Source organism: Pelobates fuscus, chromosome 1, assembly GCF_036172605.1.
Source record: "Pelobates fuscus isolate aPelFus1 chromosome 1, aPelFus1.pri, whole genome shotgun sequence".
Classification (NCBI taxonomy): Eukaryota; Metazoa; Chordata; class Amphibia; order Anura; family Pelobatidae; genus Pelobates; species Pelobates fuscus.
The window spans coordinates 477148818-477172704 of record NC_086317.1 but is presented as its reverse complement, the minus strand read 5'-3'; the positions used below and the strand labels follow the sequence as shown (position 1 = coordinate 477172704).

At 44.7% G+C, this 23887-nt stretch overlaps 1 protein-coding gene across 1 annotated transcript in view; it reads right to left on the bottom strand.

Moving 5' to 3' along the window:
• Positions 1-23887, bottom strand: part of MOGAT2 (monoacylglycerol O-acyltransferase 2) — a 108317-nt gene that overhangs the window by 3872 nt on the left and 80558 nt on the right. Inside the window, exon 5 of the mRNA XM_063432300.1 lies at positions 20834-21033. Within this exon, the coding sequence (XP_063288370.1) occupies positions 20834-21033 (200 nt within the window). The remainder of the gene's footprint in view (positions 1-20833; positions 21034-23887) is intronic.

Below are 23887 nucleotides of genomic sequence, written 5' to 3'. Positions count from 1 at the left end.
GGGCAGGGTTGGGCAACCATCGGCACTCCAGATGATGTGGACTACATCGCTCATAATGCTCATACAGCCATAATGCTGGCTAAGCATCAGGGGAGACGTAGTCCACAACATCTGGAGTCCTGGGTTAGGGTAATGGGAGGTTAAGGTTAAAGAGGGGTTAATGCAGAGGCGTAACTAAAAACCACCAGGCCCCAATGTAAAAATTGCCCTAAGCCCTCCAATTGTCTCATTCTCTGCCCCCAATGTGTCTCATTCCATCCCCCCAGCCCTTCCATGTGTCCAATTCCCTCCCCATAACTCCTCCATGTGTCTCATTCCCTTCCCCAGCTGCTCCTTGTGTCTCATTCGCTCTCCCCAGCTGCTCCTAATGTCTCATTCCCTCTCCCCAGCTGCTCCTAATGTCTCATTCCCTTCCCCAGCTCCTCCATGTGTCGCATTCCCTCCCCCCAGCTGCTCCTTGTGTCTCATTCCCTCCCCCCAGCTGCTTCTTGTGTCTCATTCCCTCCCCCCAGCTGCTCCTTGTGTCTCATTCCCTCCCCCTCAGCACCTCCATGTGTTTCATTCCCTCCCCCCAGCCCCTCCATGTGTTTTATTCCCTCCCCCTCAGCACCTCCACGTGTTCCCTCCCCCTCAGCACCTCCATGTGTCTCATTCCCTCCCCCCAGCCCCTCCATGTGTCTCATTCCCTCCCCCCAGCTGCTCCTTGTGTCTCATTCTCTCTCCCCAGCTGCTCCTAATGTCTCATTCCCTCTCCCCAGCTGCTCCTAATGTCTCATTCCCTTCCCCAGCTCCTCCATGTGTCGCATTCCCTCCCCCCAGCTGCTCCTTGTGTCTCATTCCCTCCCCCCAGCTGCTTCTTGTGTCTCATTCCCTCCCCCAGCTGCACCTTGTGTCTCATTCCCTCCCCCTCAGCACCTCCATGTGTTTCATTCCCTCCCCCCAGCCCCTCCATGTGTTTTATTCCCTCCCCCTCAGCACCACCACGTGTTTCATTCCCTCCCCCTCAGCACCTCCATGTGTCTCATTCCCTCCCCCCAGCCCCTCCATGTGTTTCATTCCCTCCCCCTCAGCACCTCCATGTGTCTCATTCCCTCCCCCCAGCTGCTTCTTGTGTCTCATTCTCTCCCCCCAGCTGCTCCTTGTGTTTCATTCCCTCCCCCTCAGCCCCTCCATGTGTTTCATTCCCTCCCCCCAGCCCCTCCATGTGTTTTATTCCCTCCCCCTCAGCACCTCCATGTGTTTCATTCCCTCCCCCTCAGCACCTCCACGTGTTTCATTCCCTCCCCCTCAGCACCTCCATGTGTCTCATTCCCTCCCCCTCAGCACCTCCACGTGTTTCATTCCCTCCCCCTCAGCACCTCCATGTGTCTCATTCCCTCCCCCTCAGCACCTCCATGTGTCTCATTCCCTCTCCTCAGCACCTCCATGTGTTTCATTCCCTCCCCCTCAGCACCTACACGTGTTTCATTCCATCCCCCTCAGCCCCTCCATGTGTCTCATTCCCTCCCCCTCAGCACCTCCATGTGTTTCATTCCCTCCCCCTCAGCACATCCATGTGTCTCATTCCCTCCCCATCTCTCCATGTGTCTCTCCCCCTCCGCTCCTGTAGCTGCTCACCGCGGTACCAGGTCCGGACTGACAGGAAGTGCTTTCTCAGTGAGCAATTCCTGACAGACTGCGATCCGCTTGGCCATGCTACACCCAGGCACAGGCTTAAGGCCTGTTTAGCCATGCACCACATAGTTACGTCCAGGGTCGCCACCAGAAATTTGGGGGCCCCTGACAAAGCACACGGTCTGGGCCCCCCCAGCCCCCCCCTCCCCCACCCGCTCGGCCTGCTCGGCCCGCTCACAGGACTCCTACCTAGTCCGCTGCAAATGATGCAGGACTGAATGTGGTGTGTATAGTGGAAGTGAATTAGAATGTGTGTAATGGATGTAGTGATTGTGTGTATTAGATACTGTTTGTGCAGTGAATGCAGAGTGTGTGTTTGTGAAGCGGATGCAGTGTGTATAGTGAACGCAGAGTGTGTTTGAGTAGTGGATGTAGTGTGTGTTTGTGTAGTGGATGTAGTGTTTGTGTGTACTAGATGCAATGTGTTTAGTGGATGAGGTGTCTGTAGTGCATGTAGTGTGTGTATTAGACGCAGTGTCTCTGTATAGTGAATGCAGAGTGTTTGAATGTGTGGTGGATGTAGTGTGTGTACTGTGAATACAGGATGTTTGTGTAGTGGATGCTGTGTGTATAGTTAATGCAGAGCGTGTGTCAGTGTAGTGGATGCAGAGTGTGTGTCAGTGTAATGAATGCAGAGTGTGTGTCAGTGTAGTGGATGCAGAGTGTGTGTGTGTGTGTTAGTGTAGTGGATGCAGAGTGTGTGTTAGTGTGGTGGATGCAGAGTGTGTGTTAGTGTAGTGAATACAGAGTGAGTGTGTGTGTTAGTGTAGTGTATGCAGAGTGTGTGTGTGTTAGTGTAGTGAATGCAGAGTGTGTGTGTGTTAGTGTAGTGAATGCAGTGTGTGTGTGTTAGTGTAATGTGTGTATGCAGTGTGTGTGTGTTAGTGTAATGTGTGTATGCAGTGTGTGTGTGTTAGTGTAGTGAATGCAGAGTGTGTGTGTTAGTGTAATGTGTGTATGCAGTGTGTGTGTGTTAGTGTAGTGAATGCAGAGTGTGTGTCAGTGTAGTGGATGCAGAGTGTGTGTGTGTGTGTGTTAGTGTAGTGGATGCAGAGTGTGTGTGTGTGTTAGTGTAATGTGTGTATGCAGTGTGTGTGTGTTAGTGTAGTGAATGCAGAGTGTGTGTTAGTGTAGTGGATGCAGAGTGTGTGTTAGTGTAGTGAATGCAGAGTGAGTGTGTGTGTGTTAGTGTAGTGTATGCAGAGTGTGTGTGTTAGTGTAGTGAATGCAGAGTGTGTGTGTGTTAGTGTAGTGAATGCAGTGTGTGTGTGTTAGTGTAATGTGTGTATGCAGTGTGTGTGTGTTAGTGTAGTGAATGCAGAGTGTGTGTTAGTGTAGTGAATGCAGAGTGTGTGTGTGTTAGTGTAATGTGTGTATGCAGTGTGTGTGTGTTAGTGTAGTGAATGCAGAGTGTGTGTTAGTGTAGTGAATGCAGAGTGTGTGTTAGTGTAGTGCATGTAGAGTGTGTGTTAGTGTAGTGAATGCAGAGTGTGTGTGTGTGTGTGTGTTAGTGTAATATGTGTATGCAGTGTGTGTGTGTTAGTGTAGTGAATGCAGTGTGTGTGTGTTAGTGTAATATGTGAATGCAGTGTTTGTGTTAGTGTAATGTGTGTATGCAGTGTGTGTGTGTGTTAGTGTAATGTGTGTATGCAGTGTGTGTGTGTTAGTGTAGTGAATGCAGAGTGTGTGTTAGTGTGGTGGATGCAGAGTGAGTGTAAGTGTAGTGAATACAGAGTGAGTGTGTGTGTTAGTGTAGTGTATGCAGAGTGTGTGTGTGTTAGTGTAGTGAATGCAGAGTGTGTGTGTGTGTTAGTGTAGTGAATGCAGAGTGTGTGTGTGTTAGTGTAGTGAATGCAGTGTGTGTGTTAGTGTAATGTGTGTATGCAGTGTGTGTGTTAGTGTAGTGAATGCAGAGTGTGTGTTAGTGTAGTGAATGCAGAGTGTGTGTGTTAGTGTAATGTGTGTATGCAGTGTGTGTGTGTTAGTGTAGTGAATGCAGAGTGTGTGTTAGTGTAGTGGATGCAGAGTGTGTGTTAGTGTAGTGAATGCAGAGTGAGTGTGTGTGTGTTAGTGTAGTGTATGCAGAGTGTGTGTGTTAGTGTAGTGAATGCAGAGTGTGTGTGTGTTAGTGTAGTGAATGCAGTGTGTGTGTGTTAGTGTAATGTGTGTATGCAGTGTGTGTGTGTTAGTGTAGTGAATGCAGAGTGTGTGTTAGTGTAGTGAATGCAGAGTGTGTGTGTTAGTGTAATGTGTGTATGCAGTGTGTGTGTGTTAGTTTAGTGAATGCAGAGTGTGTGTTAGTGTAGTGAATGCAGAGTGTGTGTGTGTGTTAGTGTAATATGTGTATGCAGTGTGTGTGTGTTAGTGTAGTGAATGCAGTGTGTGTGTGTTAGTGTAGTGAATGCAGTGTGTGTGTGTTAGTGTAATATGTGAATGCAGTGTTTGTGTTAGTGTAATGTGTGTATGCAGTGTGTGTGTGTTAGTGTAATGTGTGTATGCAGTGTGTGTGTTAGTGTAGTGAATGCAGAGTGTGTGTTAGTGTGGTGGATGCAGAGTGTGTGTAAGTGTAGTGAATACAGAGTGAGTGTGTGTGTTAGTGTAGTGTATGCAGAGTGTGTGTGTGTTAGTGTAGTGAATGCAGAGTGTGTGTGTGTTAGTGTAGTGAATGCAGTGTGTGTGTGTTAGTGTAATGTGTGTATGCAGTGTGTGTGTGTTAGTGTAGTGAATAAAGAGTGTGTGTTAGTGTAGTGAATGCAGAGTGTGTGTGTTAGTGTAATGTGTGTATGCAGTGTGTGTGTGTTAGTGTAATGTGTGTATGCAGTGTGTGTGTTAGTGTAGTGAATGCAGAGTGTGTGTTAGTGTGGTGGATGCAGAGTGTGTGTAAGTGTAGTGAATACAGAGTGAGTGTGTGTGTTAGTGTAGTGTATGCAGAGTGTGTGTGTGTTAGTGTAGTGAATGCAGAGTGTGTGTGTGTTAGTGTAGTGAATGCAGTGCGTGTGTGTTAGTGTAATGTGTGTATGCAGTGTGTGTGTGTTAGTGTAGTGAATAAAGAGTGTGTGTTAGTGTAGTGGATGCAGAGTGTGTGTGTGTTAGTGTAGTGAATGCAGAGTGTGTGTTAGTGTAGTGGATGTAGAGTGTGTGTTAGTGTAGTGAATACAGAGTGAGTGTGTGTGTGTTAGTGTAGTGTATGCAGAGTGTGTGTGTGTTAGTGTAGTGAATGCAGAGTGTGTGTGTGTTAGTGTAGTGAATGCAGTGTGTGTGTGTTAGTGTAATGTGTGTATGCAGTGTGTGTGTGTTAGTGTAGTGAATGCAGAGTGTGTGTTAGTGTAGTGGATGCAGAGTGTGTGTTAGTGTAGTGAATGCAGAGTGAGTGTGTGTGTGTTAGTGTAGTGTATGCAGAGTGTGTGTGTTAGTGTAGTGAATGCAGAGTGTGTGTGTGTTAGTGTAGTGAATGCAGTGTGTGTGTGTGTTAGTGTAATGTGTGTATGCAGTGTGTGTGTGTTAGTGTAGTGAATGCAGTGTGTGTGTTATTGTAGTGAATGCAGAGTGTGTGTGTTAGTGTAATGTGTGTATGCAGTGTGTGTGTGTTAGTGTAGTGAATGCAGAGTGTGTGTTAGTGTAGTGAATGTAGAGTGTGTGTTAGTGTAGTGAATGCAGAGTGTGTGTGTGTTAGTGTAATATGTGTATGCAGTGTGTGTGTGTTAGTGTAGTGAATGCAGTGTGTGTGTGTTAGTGTAATATGTGAATGCAGTGTTTGTGTTAGTGTAATGTGTGTATGCAGTGTGTGTGTGTTAGTGTAATGTGTGTATGCAGTGTGTGTGTGTTAGTGTAGTGAATGCAGAGTGTGTGATAGTGTGGTGGATGCAGAGTGTGTGTTAGTGTAGTGAATACAGAGTGAGTGTGTGTGTGTTAGTGTAGTGTATGCAGAGTGTGTGTGTGTGTTAGTGTAGTGAATGCAGAGTGTGTGTGTGTGTGTTAGTGTAGTGAATGCAGTGTGTGTGTGTTAGTGTAATGTGTGTATGCAGTGTGTGTGTGTTAGTGTAGTGAATAAAGAGTGTGTGTTAGTGTAGTGAATGCAGAGTGTGTGTGTTAGTGTAATGTGTGTATGCAGTGTGTGTGTGTTAGTGTAGTGAATGCAGAGTGTGTGTCAGTGTAGTGGATGCAGAGTGTGTGTGTGTGTGTGTGTTAGTGTAGTGGATGCAGAGTGTGTGTGTGTGTTAGTGTAGTGAATGCAGAGTGTGTGTTAGTGTAGTGGATGCAGAGTGTGTGTTAGTGTAGTGAATACAGAGTGAGTGTGTGTGTGTTAGTGTAGTGTATGCAGAGTGTGTGTGTGTTAGTGTAGTGAATGCAGTGTGTGTGTGTTAGTGTAATGTGTGTATGCAGTGTGTGTGTGTTAGTGTAGTGAATGCAGAGTGTGTGTTAGTGTAGTGGATGCAGAGTGTGTGTTAGTGTAGTGAATGCAGAGTGAGTGTGTGTGTGTTAGTGTAGTGTATGCAGAGTGTGTGTGTTAGTGTAGTGAATGCAGAGTGTGTGTGTGTTAGTGTAGTGAATGCAGTGTGTGTGTTAGTGTAATGTGTGTATGCAGTGTGTGTGTGTTAGTGTAGTGAATGCAGAGTGTGTGTTAGTGTAGTGAATGCAGAGTGTGTGTGTTAGTGTAATGTGTGTATGCAGTGTGTGTGTGTTAGTGTAGTGAATGCAGAGTGTGTGTTAGTGTAGTGAATGTAGAGTGTGTGTTAGTGTAGTGAATGCAGAGTGTGTGTGTGTTAGTGTAATATGTGTATGCAGTGTGTGTGTGTGTTAGTGTAGTGAATGCAGTGTGTGTGTGTTAGTGTAATATGTGAATGCAGTGTTTGTGTTAGTGTAATGTGTGTATGCAGTGTGTGTGTGTGTTAGTGTAATGTGTGTATGCAGTGTGTGTGTGTTAGTGTAGTGAATGCAGAGTGTGTGTTAGTGTGGTGGATGCAGAGTGTGTGTTAGTGTAGTGAATACAGAGTGAGTGTGTGTGTTAGTGTAGTGTATGCAGAGTGTGTGTGTGTGTTAGTGTAGTGAATGCAGAGTGTGTGTGTGTTAGTGTAGTGTATGCAGTGTGTGTGTGTTAGTGTAGTGAATAAAGAGTGTGTGTTAGTGTAGTGAATGCAGAGTGTGTGTGTTAGTGTAATGTGTGTATGCAGTGTGTGTGTGTTAGTGTAGTGAATGCAGAGTGTGTGTCAGTGTAGTGGATGCAGAGTGTGTGTGTGTGTGTGTGTGTGTGTTAGTGTAGTGGATGCAGAGTGTGTGTGTGTGTGTGTGTGTTAGTGTAGTGGATGCAGAGTGTGTGTCAGTGTAGTGGATGCAGAGTGTGTGTGTGTGTGTGTGTGTGTTAGTGTAGTGGATGCAGAGTGTGTGTGTGTGTGTGTTAGTGTAGTGGATGCAGAGTGTGTGTTAGTGTATTGAATACAGAGTGAGTGTGTGTGTGTGTGTGTCAGTGTAGTGTATGCAGAGTGTGTGTGTGTTAGTGTAGTGAATGCAGAGTGTGTGTGTGTTAGTGTAGTGAATGCAGTGTGTGTGTGTTAGTGTAATGTGTGTATGCAGTGTGTGTGTGTTAGTGTAGTGAATGCAGAGTGTGTGTTAGTGTAGTGGATGCAGAGTGTGTGTTAGTGTAGTGAATGCAGAGTGAGTGTGTGTGTGTTAGTGTAGTGTATGCAGAGTGTGTGTGTTAGTGTAGTGAATGCAGAGTGTGTGTGTGTTAGTGTAGTGAATGCAGTGTGTGTGTGTTAGTGTAATGTGTGTATGCAGTGTGTGTGTGTTAGTGTAGTGAATGCAGAGTGTGTGTTAGTGTAGTGAATGCAGAGTGTGTGTTAGTGTAGTGAATGCAGAGTGTGTGTGTTAGTGTAATGTGTGTATGCAGTGTGTGTGTGTTAGTGTAGTGAATGCAGAGTGTGTGTTAGTGTAGTGAATGTAGAGTGTGTGTTAGTGTAGTGAATGCAGAGTGTGTGTGTGTGTTAGTGTAATATGTGTATGCAGTGTGTGTGTGTTAGTGTAGTGAATGCAGTGTGTGTGTTAGTGTAATATGTGAATGCAGTGTTTGTGTTAGTGTAATGTGTGTATGCAGTGTGTGTGTGTTAGTGTAATGTGTGTATGCAGTGTGTGTGTGTTAGTGTAGTGAATGCAGAGTGTGTGTTAGTGTGGTGGATGCAGAGTGTGTGTTAGTGTAGTGAATACAGAGTGTGTGTGTGTGTGTTAGTGTAGTGTATGCAGAGTGTGTGTGTGTGTGTGTTAGTGTAGTGAATGCAGAGTGTGTGTGTGTTAGTGTAGTGAATGCAGTGTGTGTGTGTTAGTGTAATGTGTGTATGCAGTGTGTGTGTGTTAGTGTAGTGAATAAAGAGTGTGTGTTAGTGTAGTGAATGCAGAGTGTGTGTGTTAGTGTAATGTGTGTATGCAGTGTGTGTGTGTGTTAGTGTAGTGAATGCAGAGTGTGTGTCAGTGTAGTGGATGCAGAGTGTGTGTGTGTGTGTGTTAGTGTAGTGGATGCAGAGTGTGTGTTAGTGTAGTGAATGCAGAGTGTGTGTTAGTGTAGTGGATGCAGAGTGTGTGTTAGTGTAGTGAATACAGAGTGAGTGTGTGTGTGTTAGTGTAGTGTATGCAGAGTGTGTGTGTGTTAGTGTAGTGAATGCAGAGTGTGTGTGTGTTAGTGTAGTGAATGCAGTGTGTGTGTGTGTTAGTGTAATGTGTGTATGCAGTGTGTGTGTGTTAGTGTAGTGAATGCAGAGTGTGTGTTAGTGTAGTGAATGCAGAGTGTGTGTGTTAGTGTAATGTGTGTATGCAGTGTGTGTGTGTTAGTGTAGTGAATGCAGAGTGCGTGTTAGTGTAGTGGATGCAGAGTGTGTGTTAGTGTAGTGAATGCAGAGTGAGTGTGTGTGTGTTAGTGTAGTGTATGCAGAGTGTGTGTGTGTTAGTGTAGTGAATGCAGAGTGTGTGTGTGTGTGTGTTAGTGTAGTGAATGCAGTGTGTGTGTGTTAGTGTAATGTGTGTATGCAGTGTGTGTGTGTTAGTGTAGTGAATGCAGAGTGTGTGTTAGTGTAGTGAATGCAGAGTGTGTGTGTTAGTGTAATGTGTGTATGCAGTGTGTGTGTGTTAGTGTAGTGAATGCAGAGTGTGTGTTAGTGTAGTGAATGCAGAGTGTGTGTGTGTGTTAGTGTAATATGTGTATGCAGTGTGTGTGTGTTAGTGTAGTGAATGCAGTGTGTGTGTGTGTTAGTGTAATATGTGAATGCAGTGTTTGTGTTAGTGTAATGTGTGTATGCAGTGTGTGTGTGTGTTAGTGTAATGTGTGTATGCAGTGTGTGTGTTAGTGTAATGTGTGTATGCAGTGTGTGTTAGTGTAATGTGTGTATGCAGTGTGTCTGTTAGTGTAATGTGTGTATGCAGTGTGTGTGTGTGTTAGTGTAATGTGTGTATGCAGTGTGTCTGTTAGTGTAATGTGTGTATGCAGTGTGTGTTAGTGTAATGTGTGTATGCAGTGTGTGTTAGTGTAATGTGTGTATGCAGTGTGTGTGTTAGTGTAATGTGTGTATGCAGTGTGTGTTAGTGTAATGTGTGTATGCAGTGTGTGTGTGTGTTAGTGTAATGTGTGTATGCAGTGTGTGTGTGTTAGTGTAGTGAATGCAGAGTGTGTGTTAGTGTAGTGGATGCAGAGTGTGTGTTAGTGTAGTGAATGCAGAGTGAGTGTGTGTGTGTTAGTGTAGTGTATGCAGAGTGTGTGTGTGTTAGTGTAGTGAATGCAGAGTGTGTGTGTGTGTGTTAGTGTAGTGAATGCAGTGTGTGTGTTAGTGTAATGTGTGTATGCAGTGTGTGTGTGTGTTAGTGTAGTGAATGCAGAGTGTGTGTTAGTGTAGTGAATGCAGAGTGTGTGTGTTAGTGTAATGTGTGTATGCAGTGTGTGTGTGTTAGTGTAGTGAATGCAGAGTGTGTGTTAGTGTAGTGAATGCAGAGTGTGTGTGTTAGTGTAGTGAATGCAGAGTGTGTGTGTGTGTGTTAGTGTAATATGTGTATGCAGTGTGTGTGTGTGTTAGTGTAGTGAATGCAGTGTGTGTGTGTGTTAGTGTAATATGTGAATGCAGTGTTTGTGTTAGTGTAATGTGTGTATGCAGTGTGTGTGTGTTAGTGTAATGTGTGTATGCAGTGTGTGTTAGTGTAATGTGTGTATGCAGTGTGTGTTAGTGTAATGTGTGTATGCAGTGTGTCTGTTAGTGTAATGTGTGTATGCAGTGTGTGTGTTAGTGTAATGTGTGTATGCAGTGTGTCTGTTAGTGTAATGTGTGTATGCAGTGTGTGTTAGTGTAATGTGTGTATGCAGTGTGTGTGTTAGTGTAATGTGTGTATGCAGTGTGTGTGTTAGTGTAATGTGTGTATGCAGTGTGTGTTAGTGTAATGTGTGTATGCAGTGTGTGTGTGTTAGTGTAATGTGTGTATGCAGTGTGTGTGTGTTAGTGTAATGTGTGTATGCAGTGTGTGTGTTAGTGTAATGTGTGTATGCAGTGTGTGTGTGTTAGTGTAATGTGTGTATGCAGTGTGTGTGTGTTAGTGTAGTGTAAATGGGGCATTCCAAAAAGTTATTCCCCCCTCCCTGGTTCTTACCTGGTCCAGGGAGGGGGTAGATTCCAAGATCCCTGGTGGTCCGGTGGCATTGTGGGCCCCCCGGCTCCCTACACTTGCAGAGGGGGCCCAGCAGACCGCAAGTGTACTTACAAGCTCTTCCCTCTCTTTAACTCCCGCGAGAGCGGCGTGCGTGGCGCGCGGAGCGTTGCCATGGCAACGCTCTAACGGCCGCACGTCTCGCGGGAGTTACAGAGAGGGAAGAGCTTGTAAGTACACTTGCGGTCTGCTGGGCCCCCTCTGCAAGTGTAGGGAGCCGGGGGGCCCGCGGCTGCACATATATATATATAGCGATCATCGCTATATATATGTGCAGAGAGTAATTGTGGGGCCCTGGACTGCCAAAGCAGTCCGGGCCACCCAGGACCGCTGGGCCCGTGACAACCGTTACGGTTGTCACCCCCTAATGGCGGCCCTGGTTACGTCACTGGGTTAATGTTAGAGTTAGATTATATAGGGTGTTTAGTGTTAAGAACATTAACAGCTTGAGAGGTGTTAAAGTCATAGTATAAAAGTTGCTTAGATTAATTGGGTTTAGTGTGAGAGTTGGATTAAATCTAGTATTGGGGTACATCAGTTGTTTACTTTTTAATTAAACATATGAATAAGGTAAAGGGTCTTTTCAGGGTTAGGCTTTGAGTGCTGGAGTTTTTAGGGTTATTTGCAAAGTACTCACCTTCCTACACACATGCCCCCGGCCATCCACCTGAAAGCGTGATCCATCAGATTATGCAACCTTCTTCCATTGCTCCATGGTCCAGTTCTGATGCTCAAGTCCCCATATAAGGTGCTTTCGGCTGTGGTTCGGGGTCATCACGGACACCCTGACCAGTCTGCACCTACACAGCCTCATACGCAGCAAACTGCGATGCACTGTGTGTTCTGACACCTTTCTATCATGGCCACCAATAAGGGCCCTCTAGTAGGTAGGCTCTGGCTATTTGGAAATGCGGCCCTGGCAAGATGTAGTACACATCACATAGAGCTCAAATTGGCAGACAAAACTCAGTCATATATAATAGTCTCTTTTTATGATGGATAATGACTGACAATGCTATAGGTAAACATGGAATAGTTAAATGTGGACCACCCATAAATATTAAAGTAACACTCCACAAGAAACATAACGTAAAAAAGAAAATGTGTGTGCATATATATATATACACAAAATAGTGACCGCACTCACAGGACTTGAAAAAAGTAATACTTAACTTTTATTGATTCATCATAAAAAGAGTGGTCGACGTTTCAGTCTCAACAAGGGGACTTTTATCAGGACTTGTTCCCTGGGTGGGACTGGTATAGGTTATAGATATAAGTTAGCTCTGTTGAGGCACAAGTGAGCAAAAAACTATTTTGATGCAAAGAAAAAGCAAAAAAAATACATGTTTTGGACCGCCTGGGCCTTAGACACAGGAGTCAGGTGGTCCGAAACATGTAAGAAAGAGTTTATTTCTTTGGCTATTGTTTTTCCTTGTTGGTTTATGTACCTTGGGGAATACATTTTTCCTATCGGATTCAAAGTACTTGATTTTTCTGGTATTATTTTTTTTTTTTTTGACCTTTATTATTTGACCTTTATTATTAATAAATTATTTTTGTACTTCACAGCACAGTGGATGAGCTCCCTGGATTCCAAGTAATTTTGAAAACTATTTTGAGACCTAAGCAGAGACTAACTGAAAGGCAAGCTATTTAGGTTTCTCAGAGTTCTCATATTGTCTGTTTTTGTGGCATAGCCATTGTAATAACCAGCTCCTAATGCAGTTGTCCCTAGTGGTCAAATAGGGTATGACTAGTGATGTCCCGAACGGTTCGCTGGCGAATAGTTCCTGGCGAACATAGCGTGTTCGCGTTCGCCACGGATGGCGAACATATGCGATGTTCGGTCCTCCCCCTATTTGTCATCATTGAGTAAACTTTGACCCTGTACCTCACAGTCAGCAGACACATTCCAGCCAATCAGCAGCAGACACTCCCTCCCAGACCCTTCCACCTCCTAGACAGCATACAATTTAGATTAATTCTGAAGTTGCATTCATTTTTTTTTTGTATTATTATTATTATTTTTTTTGTGTGTTTATTATACATTATCCTCCATAGCCAGTAACCTGTGTTTATTATAAATTATCCCCCATAGCCAGTAACCTGTGTTTATTATACATTATCCTCCCATAGCCAGTAACCTGTGTTTATTATACATTATCCTCCCATAGCCAGTAACCTGTGTTTATTATAAATTATCCCCCATAGCCAGTAACCTGTGTTTATTATACATTATCCTCCATAGCCAGTAACCTGTGTTTATTATAAATTATCCCCCATAGCCAGTAACCTGTGTTTATTATACATTATCCCCCCCATAGCCAGTAACCTGTGTTTATTATACATTATCCTCCCATAGCCAGTAACCTGTGTTTATTATACATTATCCTCCCATAGCCAGTAACCTGTGTTTATTATACATTATCTCCCCCATAGCCAGTAACCTGTGTTTATTATACATTATCCTCCCATAGCCAGTAACCTGTGTTTATTATACATTATCCACCCATACCCAGTAACCTGTGTTTATTATACATTATCCTCCCCATAGCCAGTAACCTGTGTTTAATATACATTATCCTCCCATAGCCAGTAACCTGTGTTTATTATACATTATCCTCCCATAGCCAGTAACCTGTGTTTATTATACAAAAAGTTAGCATTTAGTAATTATAAAAAAACAGAGTGAAGAAGACAGAATGATCTATAAGATTAGGCAGAAAGAGGCTAAGCAAGTTATAAAAGCTTCCAAATCACACACAGAAGAGAAAATAGCACAGTCGGTAAAAAAGGGGGACAAAACTTTTTTTAGATACATAAATGAGAAAAGAAAAGTAAAACAAGGATTAGTTAGACTAAAAACAAAAGAAGGAAGGTATGTAGAAGAGGATAAAGGTCTAGCTGACTGCCTCAATGAATATTTTTGTTTGGTATTTACAGATGAAAATGAAGGAGAGGGACCTCAGTTAAGAAAAAGAAAAAGGATAAATGGGTCATTTATACACGTGAGTTTACAGAGGAAGAGGTTCTATTTCAACTCTCAAAAGTAAAGACAAATAAGTCTATGGGACCTGATGGAATACACCCAAAGCTATTAAAAGAGCTTAGTGGTGTACTAGCAAAACCATTAACAGATTTGTTTAACCAATCATTGATAACAGGAGTAGTCCCAGAAGATTGGAAGTTGGCGAATGTTGTGCCCATTCACAAGAAAGGTAATAGGGAGGAGTCGGACAACTATAGGCCAGTAAGCCTTACTTCAGTAGTGGGGAAAGTGATGGAAACCATGTTAAAGGATAGGATTGTTGAACATCTAAAAACACATGGATTTCAAGATCAGAGACAACATGGGTTTACTTCAGGGAGATCATGCCAAACTAATCTTATTGATTTTTTTGATTGGGTAACTAAAAATATAGATCAGGTTGGTGCAGTAGACATTGCTTACCTAGATTTCAGTAAGGCTTTTGACACTGTTGCACATAGAAGGCTTATCAATAAACTGCAATCTTTAAGTTTGGATTCCAATTGTTGAATGGGTGAGGCAGTGGCTGAGTGACAGGCAACAGAGGGTTGTAGTCAATGGAGTATATTCGAAGCTTGGGCTTGTCACCAGTGGGGTACCTCAGGGATCTGTACTTGGACCCATTCTCTTTAATATTTTTATTAGTGATATTGCAGAAGGTCTTGATGGTAAGGTATGTCTTTTTGCTGATGATACTCAGATATGTAACAGGGTTGATGTTCCAGGAGGGATAAGCCAAATGGCTAATGATTTAGGTAAACTAGAAAAATGGTCAGAGTTGTGGCAACTGACATTTAATGTGGATAAGTGCAAGATAATGCATCTTGGACGTAAAAACCCAAGGGCAGAGTACAGAATATTTGATAGAGTCCTAACCTCAACATCTGAGGAAAGGGATTTGGCGGTGATTATTTGTGATGACTTAAAGGTAGGCAGACAATGTAACAGAGCAGCAGGAAATGCTAGCAGAATGCTTGGTTGTATAGGGAGAGGTATTAGCAGTAGAAAGAGGGAAGTGCTCATGCCATTGTACAAAACACTGGTGAGACCTCACTTGGAGTATTGTACGCAGTAGTGGAGACCGTATCTTCAGAAGGATATTGATACCTTAGAGAGAGTTCAGAGAAGGGCTACTAAACTGGTTCATGGATTGCAGGATAAAACTTACCAGGAAAGGTTAGAGGATCTTAACATATATAGCTTGGAGGAAAGACGAGACCGGGGGGGATATGATAGAAACATTTAAATACATAAAGGGAATCAACACAGTAAAGGAGGAGACTATATTTAAAAGAAGAAAAACTACCACAACAAGTGGACATAGTCTTAAATTAGAGGGAAAAAGGTTTAAAAATAATACCAGGAAGTATAGAGGGTAGTGGATGCATGGAATAGCCTTCCAGCTGAAGTGGCAGAGGTTAACAAAGTAAAGGAGTTTAAGCATGCGTGGGATAGGCATAAGGCTATCCTAACTATAAGATAAGGCCAGAGACTAATTAAAGTATTTAGAAAATTGGGCAGACTAGATGGGCCGAATGGTTCTTATCTGCCATCACATTCTATGTTTCTATGTTTCTACATTATCCTCCCATAGCCAGTAACCTGTGTTTATTATACATTATCCTCCCCATAGCCAGTAACCTGTGTTTATTATACATTATCCTCCCATAGCCAGTAACCTGTGTTTATTACACATTATCCTCCCATAGCCAGTAACCTGTGTTTATTATACATTATCCCTCCCATAGCCAGTAACCTGTGTTTATTATACATTATCCCTCCCATAGCCAGTAACCTGTGTTTATTATACATTATCCCCCATAGTCATTTATCGTTGGACTTAGGCAGGGCTGCCATCAGAAATTTTGGGGCCCCTGACAAAGCACAAGGTCTGGGCCTCCCCCCCCCCCCCCTCCCTCCCGGGCCCGCCCACGCCCGACCTAGTCCGCTGACAATGATGCAGGACTGAATGTGGTGTGTATGGTGGAAGTAAATTAGAATGTGTGTAATGGATGTAGTGTTTGTGTGTATTAGATACTGTTTGTGCAGTGAATGCAGAGTGTGTGTTTGTGTAGCGGATGCAGTGTGTATAGTGAACGCAGAGTGTGTTTGAGTAGTGGATGTAGTGTGTGTACAGTGATTTAGTGTGTGTTTGTGTAGTGGATGTAGTGTTTGTATGTACTATATGAAATGTGTGTAGTGGATGTAGTGTGTGTATTAGACGCAGTGTCTGTGTTTAGTGAATGCAGAGTGTTTCAATTTATGGTGGATGTAGTGTGTGTACTGTGAATACAGGATGTTTGTGTAGTGGATGCTGTGTGTACAGTTAATGCAGAGTGTGTGTCAGTATAGTGAATCCAGAGTGTGTGCATAGTTTAGTGAATGCAGAGTGTGTGCATAGTTTAGTGAATGCAGAGTGTGTGTTAGTGTGTAATGAATGCAGAGTGTGTGTTAGTGTGTAGTGAATGCAGAGTGTGTCAGTGTAATGAATGTAGTGTGTGTGTTAGTGCAGTGAATGCAGAGAGTGTGTTAGTGTGTAGCGGATGCAGAGTGTGTGTGTTAGTGTAGTGAATGCAGAGTGTGTTAATGTGTAGTGAATGCAGAGGGTGTGTTAGTGTGTAGCGGATGCAGAGTGTGTGTTAGTGTAGTGAATGCAGAGTGTGTTAATGTGTAGTGAATGCAGAGGGTGTGTTAGTGTGTAGCGGATGCAGAGTGTGTGTTAGTGTAGTGAATGCAGAGTGTGTTAATGTGTAGTGAATGCAGGGGGTGTGTTAGTGTGTAGCGGATGCAGAGTGTGTGTTAGTGTAGTGAATGCAGAGTGTTAATGTGTAGTGAATGCAGAGAGTGTTTGAGTAGTGGATGTAGTGTGTGTACAGTGATGTAGTGTGTGTTTGTGTAGTGGATGTAGTGTTTGTATGTACTAGATAAAATGTGTTTAGTGGATGCAGTGTCTGTAGTGGATGTAGTGTGTGTATTAGACGCAGTGTCTGTGTATAGTGAATGCAGAGTGTTTCAATTTGTGTTGAATGTAGTGTGTGTACTGCGAATAAAGGATGTTTGTGTAGTGGATGCTGTGTGTACAGTTAATGCAGAGTGTATGTTAGTGTAGTGAATGCAGAGTGTGTGTCAGTATAGTGAATCCAGAGTGTGTGCATAGTTTAGTTAATGCAGAGTGTATGTTAGTGTGTAATAAATGCAGAGTGTGTGTTAGTGTGTAATAAATGCAGAGTGTGTGTTAGGGTGTAGTGAATGCAGAGTGTGTGTTAGGGTGTAGTGAATATAGTGTGTGTAAATTTGTAGTGAATGCAGAGTGTGTGTTAATGTGTAGCGGATGCAGAGTGTGTGTTAGTGTAGTGAATGCAGAGTGTTAATGTGTAGTGAATGCAGAGTGTTAATGTGTAGTGAATGCAGAGAGTGTGTTAGTGTGTAGCGGATGCAGAGTGTGTGTTAGTGTAGTGAATGCAGAGTGTGTGTCAGTATAGTGGATGCAGTGAGTGTGTTAGTGTGTAGTGTATGCAGAGTGCATGTTGTATTAGTGAATGCAGTGTGTGTATTGTATTAATGTATTAGTGTATGCAGTGTGTGTTGTATTCGTGTATGCAGTGTGTGTTGTGTCAGTGTTTGCAGAGTGTGTGTTGTGTCAGTGTTTGCAGAGTGTGTGTTGTGTCAGTGTATGCAGAGTGTGTTGTGTTAGTGTATGCAGTGTGTGTTGTGTCAGTGTATGCAGAGTGTGCTGTGTTAGTGTATGCAGTGTGTGTTGTGTTAGTGTATGCAGAGTGTGTGTTGTGTTAGTGTATGCAGTGTGTGTATGTTGTGTTAGTGTATGCAGAGTGTGTGTTGTGTCAGTGTATGCAGTGTGTGTGTTGTGTCAGTGTATGCAGTGTGTGTGTGCAGGGCCGTCTTTAATAACGACTGGACCCTGGGCAAGCGTTTGCTTGGGCCCCCTGGGCCCTGCCGCCATCGCCCCTCACTCCCTGGTATGCAATCACGGCATCCATCCCAATGCAGTGGCGGCACTAAAATAGAATGAATTTTATTGGGACACCCAATTGCAAGATTGGACTAAAGGTAGAACCCCATCTGTCGTGCAACTCCAACAATGCTTTGACAGCTGGGGCTCTACCAATTTCGCATGCTTGCAGGGTTGTATTTAGCACTGTTTTGTGTGTTTGAATGTAAGCATGTGTTTGTATGAAGTATGTTTGTGTGAATGTGTTTGTATGTGGTACTGGAGTTTGAATGCAAGTGTGCATTTACGTGTAGTGTTTGTTTTTGAATGTAGGAGTGTGCTAGTGTTGAAGTTTGAATGGAGGGGTGTATTTGTATATAAAGTTGCACAGGTACATACTCTGACACACAAGCAGATACACAGATACATACACTGACTACATACAGATAAGCAGGCACATACACTGACAGACATACTGACACACAGGTACATATATTGACACACACAGACACATACACTGGTAGACGTACTGACAGACACACACAGGCTCATATACAGACATACTGACACACAGGCACATATACAGACATACTGACACACACACTGATCAACATACTGACACACATACACTGACAGAAATACTGACACCCACACACAGGCACATACACTGACTGAGATACTGACACACACACACACACACTGACAGACACACTGACACCCATATACACTGAGAAATACTGACACACATACAGGCACATATACTGACACACACAGACTGATATACTGACAGACACACAGACACATACAGAGACTGACACATGCATGCACATGCACTGACAGACATACTGACACACACATAGACATACTGACACACACACAAATATATTGACACACAGACAGACCTACTGACACACACAGATATATTGACACACAGACACACAGACAAACAGACATACTGACACACAGACAAACAGACATATACAGACACACAGACAGATATATTGACACACAGACAAACAGACATACTGACACACACACACAGACATACTGACACACAGACATACTGACACACACACAGACATACTGACACACACACAGACATACTGACACACAGACATACTGACACACATGTAAAATGTACATTTTTAAAACCACCCTCCAGTTTCCTACCTTTTGCTGGAGGGTGGATTCCCTGGGGTCCAGTGTGGTGCCTGAGGATGATGGGAGTGAGGATCCCCCATCCTCACTGCAGCCTCGTCCTCTCTCCCTCGCGACTCCTCCTGCCACCTTCCATGCAGCTCCTCTCTTTATGGGAGGAAGTGACTTGCGGCTGTCACTTCCTCCCAGCCGGCTGCCGGAAAGCAAGGGGCCCGGTCGCGGTGTTAAAGGGAAAGAGCGCCCGACCGGGCCCCTGCTGATACAAGCCCCCCGGGTGGCCCTAAGTGCATGGGCCACCCGGTGGGACTCAGAGGACGGGGGAAATTTTTTTACATATTTTTTTTTTTTTAATTTAATTACATGTTTCTCCCCCCTCCCTGCTTACCTTTGTCCAGGTAGGGGGGAGATTCCATGATCCCTGGTGGTCCGGTGGGGGCCCCCCGCTCCCTGTTACCGCAGATGGGGCCCAGGCAGCACACAGCTTCTACTCTTCTCTCCTCTCATCCAATAATTCTCGCGAGACCCGCGGAGCGTTGCCATGGCAACCGGGTCTCGCGAGAGTTATTACAAGAGAGAAGAGAGGAGAAGCTGTGTGCTGCCTGGGCCCCCTCTGCGGTAACAGGGAGCGGGGGGCCCACGGCTGCACACATAGATAGCGATATTCGCTATCTGTGTGTGCAGAGAAAGAAAGTGGGGCCCAGGACTGCCAGAGCAGTCCGGGCCCCCCAGGGCCGCTGGGCCCGTGACAACCGTTATGGTTGTCACCCCCTGATGGCGGCCCTGGACCTAGGCAGCATGATGTCTTAGGCAGGCCCAGAGAGTGAGTGAGTGAGTGAGTGAATAATATAATATATATGTTCAGAAACATATTAGTAATATATGTAAATCGGGCTCATGCAAAGAGGGTAAAAAGGTATTAAAGAAAAACACACTTATTGCATCAAATTTACAAAGCCAAACTTTTAAAAGCTTTCCTCACTTCTTTCTCGGGATGAGGAATATATCAGTTGTAGACTGAGGATTTCCATCTGCCCGATCTTTTAATAATATGCACTGGAGTGTCAGTGTTGAAGGAGACCGAAGCTGCCCCTATTCTAAATGAAAGACCCGAGACATGGATACAACCCAATCTTAGGAGTAGTGTTCTGATGTAGAAGATGAATTTAGCCGTAGTCAGAGGGATTCAGTGAGAGTAGTGGTGAAATGTGTGTGGCATGACTAAGTGTGGGTAAGTAAGAGTCAAGTATTTTAACTGGGCACTAGTTCTAGGTGGGATAAAGTGGTATAGCGGATGGATGAGTAGTTTTGGTTCGTTTTAGAGGTTTGTAGAGAAAGTATATAGTGATCCAGATTTTTAGCGATATCCAATATTTTTAAGGTGGTCCCAGTGCCACCACTCATATCTGCTGTCACAATAGCTTGCATTTAAAAAAAAACAAAAACTTTTTTGACTGTAATATAATAGCAGTCAGTTTCCTTCACACGTGTGCGTTTCAGGGCCTGCCAAGGCACAGTGTCACACCAGTGCAACTCATATCTGGTGTAACAGTAGTGTACATTAAAAAAAAAACTAGAAATTTGACTGTGAAATAATAGTAGTCAGTTTCCTTCACACGTGTGCATTTCAGGGCCTGCCAGGGCACAGTGTCACACCAGTGCAACTCATATCTGGTGTAACAGTAGTGTACATTTAAAAAAAACAAAAAAAAAAAACAGGGGGCTTGTTGTCACCTTTCGGGGACCCTTGGTGTTGTACATGGCTGAGTGGAGGAAGAGACCTTCAATTACATCAGTGAGGACAAGGAACGGGACATGGCTAGCTTGGTATCCAACCTTGTGCAAATGGGGAGTTTGCGGTTGTGCAAATAGACTGTTTGCGGTTGTTTGCGGTGCGTTAAACGGGGAGTTTGGTCTGTCACTGTGAAGCTGCTTAACCCTTACACTACCTGATCGATACAACATCATACCTGATGTTTTAAAGCACGTTATTCCAAACAATTTAGTAATGTTAGGTGATTTATACCCTTTATGGATTAAAACCAGACTCTGCATCAACTATGTCATTTTCCATGGGAGTTTTGCCATGGATCCCCCTCCGGCATGCCACAGTCCAGGTGTTATTCCCCTTGAAACAACTTTTCCATCACTATTGTGGCCAGAAAGAGTCCCTGTGGGTTTTAAAATTCGCCTGCCTATTGAAGTCTATGGCGGTTCGCCGGGTTCGCCCGTTCGCGAACATTTGCGGAAGTTCGCGTTCACCGTTTGCGAACGGAAAATTTTATGTTCGCGACATCACTAGGTATGACAACTTCACAAAACAAACGGTTGGCAAGTTGTGACTTACTTACCTACAGTACACACTGGCTTTCTGTAGGGAAGGAGCCCAAAACTGTACTGGAAGACGCCACGGGCGTGAAAGAGTGGCAATGCCACGCCCATGATTTTCTGTAACTTCTCCTGGATTGTTCTGAGCCACGAGCCCCTTGGATTTTCAACTTGGTCAAAGAGTTCATTCTCCCCAAAGGAAAATACAGGAACTAATGAGGCCCTGAGTACAAAGTAAGAGAGAGAATAAGGCCACCATAAATAAATAAAAATAACATTTCGCACAATAATAATTAGTGTATTCATTATATAATAGACATGTGCAATTCGTTTCACTCCGAACTAAAATTCGGCCGAATTTCGGGTAATTCGGACATTCAGATGCTTCCGAATGTCGGAATGGCTGAATTGCCGAAGTGCCGAATTTCCAAAGTGCTGAATTACTGAATTTCCGAAGTGTAGTAGTGCCGAAGTGCCGAATTGTGGAAGTGCCGAATTGTGGAAGTGCCGAAGTTCCGAAGTTGCCGAAGTTCCGAGGTGTCAAAGTGCTGAAGTTACAAAGCACAGTATTGCCTAAGTACTAATATACTTACCCAGTGAAAGAAGAAGAATGTTACATTGCATACAATTTCAAATAAAAAGTATACAAACATAGACAGGATTCAGCTGTAAGCATTTGCAACACTTACAACAATCAAGTACCATACATTCATATAAAATGTAAGTTACTTAGCCAGTCATGTAATGACTGGAATGAATAAGTAGATAACTCCCTAATTCCCACCTATTGTCCTCCCCACCGGCCCCCACCCCTGAGCGGTGGGTGGGGGCCCTAAATAAAAATTGGGGGGGGGGGGGACCTAATGTCATCCCCGCTGGCCCCCACCCCAGGGAATGATTCATCATCCACACCAGCTCTCCAGGTAGGGAGGCTGGGTGGAAAATGTGTATTTCTAAAATACTTAGTGAATGTATGTGATGTGTCTGTGTGTGTGTCTATGTCTGTGAGTGACAGCGTGTGTGTCTGTGAGTGACAGCGTGTGTGTCTGTGAGTACCAGTGTGTGTGTCTGTGAGTGACAGAATGTGTGTCTGTGAGTGACAGCGTGTGTCTGTAAGTGACAGAGTGTGTGTCTGTGAGTGACAGAGTGTGTGCCTGTGAGTGACAGAGTGTGTGTCTGTGAGTGACAGCGTGTGTGTCTGTGAGTGACAGAGTCTGTGTCTGTGAGTGACAGAGTGTGTGTCTGTGAGTGACAGAGTGTGTCTGCGAGTGACAGAGTGTGTGTCTGTGAGTGACAGCGTGTGTGTCTGTGAGTGACAGAGTGTGCGTCTGTGAGTGACAGAGTGTGCGTCTGTGAGTGACAGCGTCTGTCTGTGAGTGACAGCGTGTGTGTCTGTGAGTGACAGCGTGTGTCTGTGAGTGACAGCGTGTGTGTCTGTGAGTGACAGCGTCTGTCTGTGAGTGACAGCGTGTGTCTGTAAGTGACAGCGTGTGTCTGTAAGTGACTGAGTGTGTGTGTATGTGTGAGTGCATCTGTGTGTGTGTCTGTGAGTGATTGTATGAGTGTGTGTGCATGTGAGTGTATGAGTGTTTCTGTCAGTGTATGATGAGTGTGTCTGTCAAATCAGTGAAAGTATGTTTGTCATTGAGTCTGTGTGTGACTATCAGTGTGTCTGTCAATGAGTGTCAATCAGTGTGGGTCTGTCAGTGTCAATGAATGAGTGTGTGTCAGATCAATGAATCTGTGTCTGTCAGTGACATCTGTGTGTTTGTCATTGAGTGTGTGACTGTCAGTGTGTACAGAGTGTAGCGGAGCGGAGCGCGGTACAGGAGCTTCTGTTTCCTGTACCTGGCCAGACTGACAGGAGGTGCTCACAGAGAGAGCACTCCCTGTCAGTCCGGCCGGGTACAGAAAACTGAAGCTCCTTTAGGGGATCTGCTCTGCTCGACAATGCAACAGTAGAGGTAGGAGGCACACCAGGAAGGGCAGTGTGACCACTAAAGGGGTGTGGGGTGCACCAAGGGACAGGGAGGGAATGGGAGAGAAACACCAAGAGACAGGGAAAAGAGGGGGGAGGGGAGAAGAACACTAAGGGACAGGGAAGGGAAGGGACCACTAATGGTCGGGGAGGGAAGAGGGGCTGGTTAAGAGGCACATAGGTGAAGATGTTTTTTGGGGGGGGGGGGGGGGCGGAAAAATGCATCTTCGCCTATCCAAGCACCGCTGCACACATCCAAAATATACAGGCTGTGTCAGTGTGCCTGAGCTTAATGCCATTGGATCATGGATAGGGGAAAACATGAGTAACTAGTGAAAACAAGAAAGGAAAAAGGGAAACACATGAGGTATCAAGCATTTCTAGTTCAATGCACTCTGTTCAGCCGATGCCGGCTCTTGAGGCTTGGCAGGTGTGCCAGGGATAGTGGCAGAGTTGGTGCCTCGGTATGTTTCCATCTCCGATGGACCCTGGAGGGGCTCTCTGTCTGTGTCTTTCACCGGCAGGTGGCTGTGCTGTATCCCTGTAAACCTTGTGGTTGCCTGCATGAGGCCTTGAGTGTGGGACTGTGCTTTGCTGGTCAGAGGATTTCAAATGGGCTGGCATCTGCTGGCCGCGGGCACGGAGGCTTCCAGAGTCCCAGTACTTCCCCTTTCGGAGTGCATGGAGTGCCTTGTTAAACCTGTGCCTCCCTCAGCGGACGACCCTCCGTCTGAACGGGTGATGTTGTTACTGTTGTTACTGTGAGTGAAGGTGGTTTCTGTGTTGAGTGCTTTGCTAGAGAGGGGTCTGCTCACCTCTTGTCTGGCTGTCCACCGCGTGCCCTTATGATGCAGTGTAGCAGAGTCCTGCAGTTGAGTGATGAGAGTGTGGCGTGTGGTAGTAGGTATGTTTGCTCGATTAGGCTGATCACCATGAAGGGGCCCACATTCTGCCGGTCTCTCTCTCCTCCAGTTCCCTTCTGGGTTCTTTTTTGCAGTGTTTGACTGGCATGCTTCCAATGTTTTCCATAAGCGTTCAAGGATATTGTCGAGTCTCTACATGAGGCAGTCAGCAGCATGCGAATGTCCCAGGGCAGACG